The sequence below is a fragment of the Carassius gibelio genome, chromosome B13, assembly GCF_023724105.1.
Source record: "Carassius gibelio isolate Cgi1373 ecotype wild population from Czech Republic chromosome B13, carGib1.2-hapl.c, whole genome shotgun sequence".
NCBI lineage: Eukaryota > Metazoa > Chordata > Actinopteri > Cypriniformes > Cyprinidae > Carassius > Carassius gibelio.
The window spans coordinates 16,024,846-16,037,352 of record NC_068408.1 but is presented as its reverse complement, the minus strand read 5'-3'; the positions used below and the strand labels follow the sequence as shown (position 1 = coordinate 16,037,352).

Genomic DNA, 12,507 nt, shown 5'->3' with positions numbered 1-12,507 from the left:
ACACTCATAGTTATTTGACGTCTTTTGATAATTGTGGTTTTAATTTCTCTTGCAGAGGCTCCCTCCTCAGGGATGGCTAAGAATGGATACTTCTATCAAGAGATGGGTGAGTGAATGTTTGTAGAGCCTCTTTCACACTGAGATTCCAGATAATACATGGGTTATGTGTCCCAGCAATTGTTCCCTGATCATTAGATTTTGGTTCATTCACACTGCCAGTGATTTCCCGGAATATGTGTGAGCGTTCATACACTACCTGTTAAGGTCCCTTAATGACACGTGACATCAGGATGGTGAGGAACTAACTGATCTTTGCTTCATTACAGTTTGCACATATTTTTTTGTTGCGAACATTGATCTGCCTTCAAAACACCCTAATGTGCGTCATCACTACAACACACTCTTTACGGCATTGGTCGGGCTTTTGTTCACACAGAGCTCGTTTCGGGACTGAACCCGACAATGTTAATATGTCTCCAACCCGGGCTCGATCCCAGAATCAATCCAGGGACGTGTTTGCATTCAAACAGAAGGCAATCCGGCAATGTTCCGGCAATTTTCTGGGACCAACGTGCAGTGTGAAAGGGGCTTAGGAGTTGGTTGGTGTGTTTGTTGTTCAGCACAGAGCCTAGAGGAGAGCTGTGAAGGTCAAAACACAGGGAGAAGGAAACTCCTTTCTACAGTATTTTCTAAAGCATGCCCTCATTTCTGACTATTCCTCTATTCAAAATGTCATATTTCTGGTTTTCTCATCAGTGCCAAAGAGAGACAAGTAATTTGCCTCAGATTCTGCTGCATTGAAGCCCGATGCAGCAAATCCGAGCAAAAAAAACAAAACAAAAAAAGGCCTGAAATGCTGTCTGTAAAATTAAATGTGTAAATTTTGTTAGTGCAAGTAAAGCTTGTGGCATATTGGGATTTCTCAAGTATTCTCTCATTATGCCATTTCAGAAATCACTGTTTATGTCGTCTCTCTCTCTCTCAGTTCAATTCAAGGGGCGGTTGTTTATACGTATGTAATTATATAAAAAGTATGTGGGTTTTTTTCAATAAATGAGTTAATTTGTTCACGAATAGGCTTTCAGTGAATCAAACACTTCTGAATATGATCAACCACAGTGTGCTGAGCTTGAAAGAGCGAGCGAGAAAAGGGGAAAAAAGGGGAGCACCGTCGTCGGGGAGAGGAATATCCTTTCTCCGCTCACCGTAGGTCCAGGGCAGTAGAGTCAATGAGCACACATGGATTAACAGCCCCTTCTCCTCTCCAGTTTTACATAGAGAATAATAGGGGGAAGGATTAGTGAATAAATGAATAGATGAGGAGAAAGATATGGAACCGATAGCCACTCACATGCCACATTCAACCAGGGAAGCGAGAACAATAACGAGCTGCCATGTGTGTATAAATCACAGCTTCAGCCACACTCTGGCTACACAGTCACATCTGTGGGGTATTAAACCCTATGAACACTTTGTATTCAACAGGAAAAAAGAGAGAAATGTATGGATTATTGAAGCCATGTAGTGTTTGTTTTGAGGAACTGTCTTATCGGTGCTGGAATATCAGTTCAGAATGGATGGATTAAATGTACAGTGTAGCATATTAATTATGTATATTAAGTGCATCTTTTACATTTGAGTTTGTCAGTAATTTATAGGGTCAGCAGAGGACAGTGTAGGTATGTATGTAGATATCAAAGGTTCTGCAGTAATAATATCAATTAGTAGAAATTGGATAAGTATTTTATTTTATTTCTATGAAGAGTAAATGAATATTGTGCTGTTGTAAATTAATATTGTATACTTTGCTATACTGTAAAATATATTATGCCAAATTTCCAGTAACAAAATTACGGCTGTGATTGCCAGAAATTCACTGTAAAAATATGATTACAATGTTTCTGGTGGTACTGTATCGCATATTGACAATGTTGGAAAAGTTGCATTGGAAATGTATTAGGTTACAGATTACAAGTTAAAATATTTAAAATATAGTAAGTAGTTTAACTATTTCAGTTACTTTATTAAAGTTATGTTACTGATCTCATTTGATTATTTTTTTTTGATTACTTTCATAATTACTTTCATTTAAATCATAACTAGAAATAGTTAAGCTTTGATACTGTTTTGAAATCAAACCTTTGCATAGCTCTGTCAGGAAACACTGACATCTAAGAATGCTTTGTAAAAAATACACATAAACCCTAATAGGAAATAGAACAGATACTGAATAAGCATTTTAAATAAGTAACTGTAATTTAATTTATGATTACAGTTACATTTATTTTGTAATAAAATTGTATAACGCTATTAAACTGTATGTTTTTATTTTCTCCCCAACACTGCATACTGGTGCCTGTATATTTCACAATTTATAATCATATGGGCTAGTTCATTAAGTGATATAATTTTAAAATACCAAGCAACTTAAATTAACAAAATGTTTTTACTGTAGCATTTTTTACTTTTTAGTGTAGAATTTATAAACATTTGTGTGTATTAAAATATGTGTTAAAAAGTATCAATAGATTGAGGCTGTTTTGTGTGTGTGTCTGCTCTTAGAACAGAGGGAGAGAGAAGAACATGAGGAGGGGAGCGAGGAGCGAGAGGAGGGCCAGGACTCTCCCATCCCATCAGGAGATGACATTCATCTCTACGGCAACCAGACACACCAAGGAGGGACAGGTCAGTGAATGTGTGTGTCTGCGAGCGAGTTCAGGGTGGGATGGCAGTTAGACCCAGAGCTGTTGATTAGCTCTGGAGATGCTCGGGTTAGCAGGTCAGCTGTTGGCATGGCAACAGTCTCAGGTGCGCTGTGATTATGTCGTGGCACTCCCACCAAACCCACACACGGTGACAGGTCACCTGTTGTCACTCAAAACCACACAAAGTCGTCTTCTCTTCTCTCTGTCCTAAGTCTCTGCAGGAAAATGTAATCAAAGATGACACATGAAAAATATACAAAAAACTGTGGAAACCGTTGACTTCTCCATCGTAATTTACTGCTTAGTATATTGTGCATGCAAAAGGCCAAATAGTTGCTTTTATACCACTGATAAACATTCTGTTAAGTCTTCAAGGAAGAATGGACATTGTTTTGGAAAACAAATGTTATTGCATTCAACATTTCTCATCATCATCCATCATTGCTGTGTCTATAAACTTTACTGTTTATTGATATAGCTCTATTTTTAAACCAGACGCTAGCAGGTCATGAACTACCAACTGATATTTTATTAGGAAAGTTGCCATTAAAGTTGTCTATGTCCATAATGAAGGTTCACCAGACAGCACAAGAAGAAACGTTTAGCTACAGTATTCAACAAAGGTCAAAATAAATAATGAGAAATAATAATATATTGCAGTCAAAGACAATGAATTACAATTCTCAGAGCACTGAATAAGCCAAAAAACAAACAGGCAGTTTGTCTGGTAAGACAGGATAATACCATAATGTACAATGCATATTTACCTAACATTTTTCAGGTAAATCTAGTCCTGTCCGAACAAAGCTTTTGTTATCTCTCATAAATCTGTACGTTGGATAAGTTCCACAGCTGCAAAAAGGTGTGTTTACAAAAACTTAAGTACATAAGTACCAATGAATCATATGCCAATGAATCACATGCTCCAAGGTTAATTGTTGATTCTGGTCCACATCTGGAAAAAAATAAGATCTTCATAATAGCAGCTCTGAATATATTGTATAACTTGTTTTTACCAATATTGCGATTGCAATTTAATATGCAATTGTTTTTTAAAGCTCTTTATGTTCTGAATTATTAAACAGAGACGAGCTAAAAATCATTGTATAGTATGTCCAATACAATATTATATAGATTAGACAGAAATGTTCTTTTTCTGTAGGCCAGGCCTATGCTAAAATGAAATTATGTTATGCATGAATTGATATGAATGACATCTGTATTACACAACTACAGTCACAGCAGTATATAGACTGATTTGTTGAACTTCCAACCTTGTAAGCATGTAATAATTATGACAACATAATGCTTTACCACACTACTTTAGGTAATTCAAAAACAGTTATAAACATATGTAAACATGTGGATTGCACTTTTTAAACACTGTCTGTTAACTTTTAATAGTGGTTCTCAAAAATCTTGGTCGCTCCAAATAATTTCAACAAACATTATGAAAAAGTTATGCTTTTTTTATTAAAAAAACCTACAGGCAAAATACACCTGCATCACTTGAAACACAGAAAAATAGCATGGAGAGAATAACCCAACATTAAATTGATGCCTTGTTCTATTTATGACATACTGACACAAAGTTAAATGATTTGCAATGGTCACTTCGTCGCATACAGTGAACAGTAGAGCTGTTGTGGTTCAACACATAACACAGTAAGTGAAGCCGAGAGCAAGATATGCCTCTTCATGTTTTCTGCATTTAGTTTTTAAATGAACAGCATCTTCCTGGGTCTGTGTGACATCATCTATGGCTTTTTCTTCCCTTTCACAAACTGATCAATCTCCCATCTCCCGTTACATCCTTTGGCTTTTTACTGTTTTATTCATTTTCTTTTTCAGCATTTTCCACTTTGAGAACCACTGTTTTAGAAAGACTTTAAATAAATAAATAAGAATATATATAGCGTGCCAGTGTTGCCAGGTTTTCACAAAAGAACCCACCCAATTGCTACTCAAAACTAGCCCAATCATGTTTCGACCCCCCTCCACACTGGTACTCCAGGGGGTAAAATACCATGCTGTGGTCCGCACCGTGGACTTGGCAACACTGTAGCGTGACAACTTGATGCTTCCTCTGAAGACTGCACTTAGATGTGTACGACTTGAAGCAGTACTGATTAGACTGATCAGTGTGTGTCATCAAAGCACTGTGAGAGGGGGCGAACGTCTCCTTGTGCTTTTTCTCGCCGTACTTTGATGTCATACATGGATCGATCTTCAAGTCCAGTCGAACAAACGTCTTTACTCTCACGTATCACGTGACCAAGTGTAATTGCAGCCTCTGAGATTAATAAAAAAAGTTTTGTCACATTGCGATATCATCGCAAATGCAATTAATCGTTTAGCCCTATTTGTTATACTACAGTATTATGCTGACTTATATATGACTGCTAATGGATCTAAACATAAATATAATTTGTATTTTTTTAGGGTTAAAAAGTTTAGAATTAAAAAGTTAATCTGTCTTGATGAACAATGAAACTGCCCTTCTTCATTACATGGAGTTTAGCTAATCACAAATCGTTTAAATATAAAAGTTTTATAGATATAGTTGGAAAAACCGCCTGTTTAATATGGATCAGAAAGAGGATGGAGAATGGCCATGTAAAACAAGAACTGCTTTTGGTGCAAGAAACCTCTAGTAACATTATAATTGGATGTTAAAGGGGGAAAATATGATACTATATCCCCATTTAAAGATTTTTGCCACATTTACTGTTTTGCATAACTGAAAACATTTGAAATATATAATATCTTATGGATGATGTAACATATCTATATTAGGGTTGCTATTTGCCCTAATGCGCTGCTGCTGTTGAAAGTGAGCACAGCTTCAGTAATATCACTAGACAGGTGACCCAGAATTAGACAAGCAAATGTTCTCACTCTGTTTACTCAAATACAGTTAGTTCTGTTTTAAATTCTCTTTTCTGCGTGAGTGACTCCTGCTGTGCATTTGGTGGGCTCACATTAGGATGAGTGGGGTTTGTTCACACGTTGTCTCATCCGGTCTGATGTTCTGTCATCCTCAGTGCACAAGCCGTCAGCACTTGTCTAGATTAAAACCAAATTCCACTCCTCTGACATACTGCTTAGAGTTTCGCGTGTACGCGCGTGTGTGTTTGTATAAACCAGGGCCTCCAAACTTTTAAATGATAATTCCCATGATTTCAGCAGTTGACCTGAGCGAACACCCAGCCATGTTATTGAGCAAACTGCTGGGTTTTTAATGCTGCTTGATTGCTGGGTGCGAGGCAGGGGCGGCGATATATAATTACACACTACAAAAATAAAGCAAAACAAATATCAACTAATATAAGATCAAATGACGTCTAAACCACTCATGGTTTGCCGATTACTCTTTTACAAATTTGACTGAATGTTTCAGACTGGAGAAAATGGATGGATTGATGTCAGAGTAATAGCTTATCCACTGCCATGGCCAGTGTCTGTTCTGAATTAGGGGTCGACAGATATGTGTTTTCATGGCAGTTGCCAGAACCGATTATTACTGATCAAGTATGCCAATAACCAATATTTTGAACCGATATATACAGTACAGACCAAAAGTTTGGACACACTTCTCATTCAAAGAGTTTTCTTTATTTTCATGACTCTGAAAATTGTAGATTCACAAGGAAGGCATCAAAACTATGAATTAACACATGTGAAATTATATACATAACAAAAAAGTGTGAAACAACTGAAAATATGTCATATTCTAGGTTCTTCAAAGTAGCCACCTTTTGCTTTAATTACTGCTTTGCACACTCTTGGCATTCTCTTGATGATCTTCAAGAGGTAGTCACCTGAAATGGTCTTCCAACAGTCTTGAAGGAGTTCCCTGAGAGATGCTTAGCAATTGTTGGCCCTTTTGCCTTCTGTCTGCGGTCCAGCTCACCCCTAAACCATCTCGATTGGGTTCAGGTCCGGTGACTGTGGAGGCCAGGTCATCTGGCGTAGCACCCCATCACTCTCCTTCTTGGTCAAATAGCCCTTGATGTCTTCAGTGTGACTCTACACTACTTCATAGTCATGAAAATAAAGAAAAGTCTTTGAATGAGAAGGTGTGTCCAAACTTTTGGTCTGTACTGTATGTCTGGTGTAAAAATGATAAATAATGTCAGAAAGAAGAATAAATAAGGCTCTGACAAAAACTGCCTTCCCTGGTGTTAGTTGAGTGTAGTAATTTCACACGACACTTCTTACTCTTGTATTCCGCTGTCTTTTGAATGAAAATGTTTCCTTGGCTAAACCCCATTCCACAGCCATACCCGTCACACCCAGTTTTAAAGCAGTGTTTTTTTTTCTTGTAATTAGGAGCACTTGTCCTCCCAATTTAAGAAATTTAGGAGCACCTTCTGATCAATAATCAAAAAATCTGATTAAAAATTATCCTTCCTATATAAGGTGACATGTGACACCTTAAATTGACTTACAAGGGTATTTTCTTTTTACCTTTGCAATGGCATCATTTTCACCTGTCAAATAAAAAAAAAATGCTTATAAGCTTTAAAATTAAAATTTCTATTTAAAACAATATAATAAGTAAAATAAGACTCTGTCAGATTCCGTTTCTGTCTTATGTTGTGTTTTGTTCCCCACATGCTCCATGTTATGTTTATTCCCATATTTGGTCTTCCTGTTCCTTCTGCCTGATTGTTTCCAATTTGATTCCAGGTGTGTCTTGTCTTCCCGTGATTAAGTTTTGTTCTTAAGCAGTATTTTGTCCGATATTCATCATTTATCTCCGTGTGGTTATCCTTGTTGTAAATAAAGTCTGAGAAAATATTCTGGAATCTCCTTCGTCTCCTCATTCCTTCACAGTAGACACACTGTGACAGAATACCAGACCAAAACAGAAAGTAAGCGGAACCCCTTATCCCCGTTTTGTTTCCATCTTTGAAAGTCTTTTGTTTTCTTGTTTTCCCCCCCCGTGATCATGGAAATTGCTGCTTGTTTCTCCGCCTTAGCCCGCAGAGATCTCCCCTTCGTTGAGTATGCTTGGGAATTCTGCAGGCTCACTGTGGCGATGGTGTTGGACTCGCTGTTCTGGCTTGGGGCTAATTACCATCACCCCGTGGACCTCCTAGACACCACAGGACTTAGCTGGAGGGAATGGCTCCTCAGGTGTCAGGAGAGCTTCTTGCCCAGATCCAGAACCAGCCTGCCATCAAGCTTGCCAGCCGTTTATCAGTCAAGTCCACCGGCCATTTTTCAGGCAAGCCTGCAGGCCATTCACCAGTCGAGCCCGCCAGCTGTGGCTCACTCAAGCCCACTGGCTCCCTTGTTCACCCGTTATCAAAAAAGAAGGATGAGGAGCAATGGATGGCTCATGGCCCTTTTTTCTTGCAGTGAGCGCCCCTCAGAGCTCGCTTCAGTGTCAGCCCCAGCCTCTGAGTTTGTTCCAGTATCAGCTCTAAGTGATTTGACCAGATTCAAGAGATTTCTCTAGCCCAGACCAGCATAAAGACAGGGATGGAGTTCCCGCTTCAAGCCCAGTGAGGGCTCCTGTTCCTGAGATTAGCCCACGGAGGGCTCATGTTCCTGTGTTTAGGCCACAGAGGGCTGTGGTTCCTGAGTTTAGCCCACGGATGGGTACTGTTCTTGAATTAGGCCCTGAGAGGGTCGTGGTCCCTATATCTGGTCCACGGAGGGCCTCAGAATTCGTAATCTTACCCAAGTATGGCCTCCTAAGTTCCCTACTCTGCCATGGCTCCCTGAGCTGCCTTCTCCACCATGGCCTCCTGAGTTCCCTACTCCGCCATGTTGCACTGAACTGCTGGATCCACTGTGGAGGCCTGCTGTCCCATGTCTGTCCCGGGGTTTCTCCAGAGCACCCATTTGGATGTTGTGATGCGTGAGGAAGTGATGTCAGACTCTGTTTCAGTCTTGTGTTGTGTTTTTTTCCCCCAATGAGCTCCTTATGTTTATTTGTTTATATTTGGTCTTTCTGTTTGTCTCCCTGGTTGTTTCCAGTTTGATTCCAAGTGTGTCTCGTCTTCCCCTTATTAAGTTGTGTTCTTAAGGAGTGCTTTGTTCTGAGTTCTTAAAGGGTTAGTTCACCCAAAAAGGAAAATTATGTCATTAATAACTCACCCTCATGTCGTCCCAAACCCGTAAGACCTCCGATCATCTTTGGAACACAGTTTAAGATATTTTAGATTTAGTCCGAGAGCTCTCAGTCCCTCCATTGAAACTGTGTGGACGGTCTACTGTCCATGTCCAGAAAGGTAAGAAAAACATCATCAAGTAGTCCATGTGACATCAGAGGGTCAGCTAGAATTTGTTGAAGCATCGAAAATGCATTTTGGTCCAAAAATAACAAAAACTACGACTTTATTCAGCATTGTCTTCTCTTCCCGGTCTGTTGTGAGAGATTTCAAAACACAGCAATTAATGATATCCGGTTCATGAACAAATCACTCGATGTAACCGAATCTTCTTGAACCAGTTCACCAAATCAAACTGAATTGTTTGAAATAGTTCTCGTCTCCAATAAGCATTAATCCACAAATGACTTAAGATGTTAACTTTTTTAATGTGGCTGACACTCCCTCTGAGTTAAAGGGATAGTTCACCCAAATAGCAAAATTATGTCATTAATAATTTGCCCTCATGTTCTTCCAAACCCGTAAGACCTCTGTTTATCTTTGAAACACAGTTTAAGATATTTTAGATTTAGTCCGAGAGCTCTCAGTCCCTCCATTGAAGCTGTATGAACGGTATACTGTCCATGTCCAGAAAGGTAAGAAAAACATCATCAAAGTAGTCCATGTGACATTAGAGGGTCAGTCAGAATTTTTTGAACCATCGAAAATACATTTTGGTCCAAAAAAAGCAAAAACTATGACTTCATTCAGCATTGTCTTCTCTTCCGTGTCTGTTGTGAGAGAGAGTTAAAAACAAAGCAGTTTGTAATATCCGGTTCGCGAATGAATCATTCGATGTAACCAGATCTTTTTGAACCAGTTCACCAAATCGAACTGAATCGCTTTAAACGGTTTGCATCTCCAATACGCATTAATCCACAAATGACTTAAGCTGTTAACTTTTTTAATGTGGCTGACACTCCCTCTGAGTTCAAACAAACCAATATCCTGGAGTTATTCATTTACTCAAACAGTACACTGACTGAACTGCTGTGAAGAGAGAACTCAAGATGAACACCGAGCCGAGCCAGATAACGAACAATAGACTGACTCGTTCACGAGTCAAGAACCGGTTGCATCAGTTTTTGGATCACCAGTAGTTCTTTCGGACAGTTTGATTCAATAAACTGGTTGAAGAAAGCGGTTCACCGGTTCTTTTGTGCTCAACGTAATGGCGTCATTTGCGATGATTGCCCTTGATTCAAGCCTTCGGTTTACCCACACTCATAACACTAGCACAAAATCAGTTCAGAATCAATCACCAAAAGAATCAGTTTGGTTCAGATGCTCTGTGTGTCATTCTGCTTCACACTGAATCACACATGCGCAGTATCATCAGCTCCTCGGTTCTTGAATCGGATGCATCTGACAGATATGGTTCTTGACTCGAAAACGAGTCAGTGTATTGTTCGTTATCTGGCTCGGCTCGGTGTTCATCTTCAGGTAAGTTATTAATGACATAATTTTGCTATTTGGGTGAACTATCCCTTTAAAGCTGCGGTAGGGAACTTTTGACGCTCTAGCGGTTAATAAACAGAACTGCTTGCGTCTTGCGGAAGAACATCGTAGCCAGAACTACTTCTCTCTGTTTATGTCTATGAAGAATCACAAAGGTACTGGGTTACTCCTCCACGGTACACGGTATAGACGACATGTTGTCATGGAAAGATCACATTGATACTCTATGTAAAAAAACAAAGCAGAGAATCTATTTTCTTCGCCGTCTTAGGTCATTTGGAGTAAGAAGGCAGATTCTTTTGTTGTTCTATAGGTCTGTGATAATGAGCTTACTGCAATACTGCAACTCTATTTGGTATAAAAGTTTATCTGTTGCGCTAAAAAACAAGGTTTTTAATCAGTTAAAAATCTGTTCAAAGATAGTAGGTCAGCCGCTTGAGAAGCTTTACGATTCATCCTATTATAAGAAGATGCTTAGGCTTGCTAACAATATAGTCTCTAATCCTACGCATATACTGCATAAAGACTTTGAATTATTACCGTCACAACGGAGGTATAGAGTTCCCAAATTTAAGAAAGTGAAGCTGAAAAATTCTTTTGTGCACCAGGCAATCCTTGCACTGAACACAAACACCTAATCAGAGATCAAGAGTATTGGGACGGTGTTGCGGATGTATAAATGTTGTATGAAATGTATAATTGTACGTGCTAGAGTGAATGTCAATGTAGAATGTATGTTAAATGTTGTAAACATAAATACTGTTATGCAAGAAAAATTTCAGACACAGTCTGACAATAAAGTATAAAGTAAGTAAGTAAGTAAGTAAGGTACCCCCAAAGCAATCTAAAATAGTCCGAATATAAACACTTATTATAGGTGCACCCTAGTGATTTAGGACAAGCTAAAAACACGGTTTGGAAAATGGGTTAATGGTGTACTCACTTATTATATAAATTTTTCTATATTTTGAACACAAACAAAGTTACGGACCGCAGCTCTGATTGGTTGATTTTTACCGGGAGCGGATTACTTTCTGCAAATGGCAATAGGATCACTGGGAGGAGCCAGAGGAGCTTGATTTTTTTCCCAGATTATCTGTCTCATATTCTACTATCAGGACATAATGACAGGTTTAACAAATATGTAAAAAATATATATTTACAAAAGTTACCCACTGCAGCTTTAACTAATGTTAACTAATTGCCCTTATTGAAGAATGACCACATCATTAATTGCATGGCACTGCAACCAACTTAACATTTTACTGAGTTTAATGTAGCAATATGGTCGCTCAGTTTTTCAAGGTCAGTTTTAATCGTGTAACTGTTAATAGATTTGAACAAAGAAATAAAGTGTTACTACACACAGGCCGTATTGATTGCAAATACAAAAACAAGACGAGTGCAGAAAATGCGGTACTTATTAAAATAATCACTCTTTACTTAAACATATGAACACAGAAAACAGCTTTTAACAGGTTAATATAACGTTTCCCATTTTATGACTAGTAAAATAATGGCAACTTACTCTGATGAACAAGGCTCTCCTCGGAGTAGCTGCAAGCACTACGTCTTCTTCATGTGTGACAGGTGTCAGCGTTAAGGCACAATACTGCCACCTGGTAGCTCAACCAGGGTCTGGCGTTGGAGTATTTACATGTGGTGTTATCATAAGAGAACTGTTCATTTTAAATATTGTGGTTATCGATAATACCAGTATATCTTCACACACTAAATTAACATGATATCGATAATTGTTGCTTTGAATATCACGATTATCATCAATACTGGTATACAGTATAACGCGGCACACCTAGTGCCAGTGTTGTGCTGAATTCTGCACCCCAGCCAGATTATGCATCTCCTCTTTGAAATCGCTACCTGATTGCCTAATCCCAACCCCACCACTAACCTTTACCCCTCCCACACACCTACTCCTAAAGCAGGGCTGCATCCGAAAACTGAAAAATGCTGCATTCGGAGGACACATTCCAAGGTCGGGAGGCATCAAGGCACGTCCAAATTCAATGTTAGCTTAAGTTCCTATCTCCTGAGATGTCTTCATCTGGCCGATTTTTGAAAGCAGCATAGATATATCCTTGGCTGCCTTTAATATCCCACAACCCTGTGCATTACATTCTGTGAGAGTAAAGCCAAAAAATAAAGATGGCGTCTGAAAG

The 12,507-nt window shown here is 38.8% G+C and overlaps 1 protein-coding gene across 7 annotated transcripts in view; it reads left to right on the top strand.

The window, feature by feature from the left end:
* Positions 1-12,507, top strand: part of LOC127970170 (solute carrier family 4 member 11) — a 70,769-nt gene that overhangs the window by 20,483 nt on the left and 37,779 nt on the right. For 5 of the 7 annotated variants that reach the window (XM_052572476.1, XM_052572473.1, XM_052572474.1 and 2 more), the window contains exons 2-3: positions 56-106; positions 2,563-2,685. In XM_052572476.1, coding sequence (XP_052428436.1) covers positions 56-106; positions 2,563-2,685 — 174 coding nt within the window. The remainder of the gene's footprint in view (positions 1-55; positions 107-2,562; positions 2,686-12,507) is intronic. The other 2 variants (XM_052572477.1, XM_052572479.1) reach the window with 1 other exon arrangement.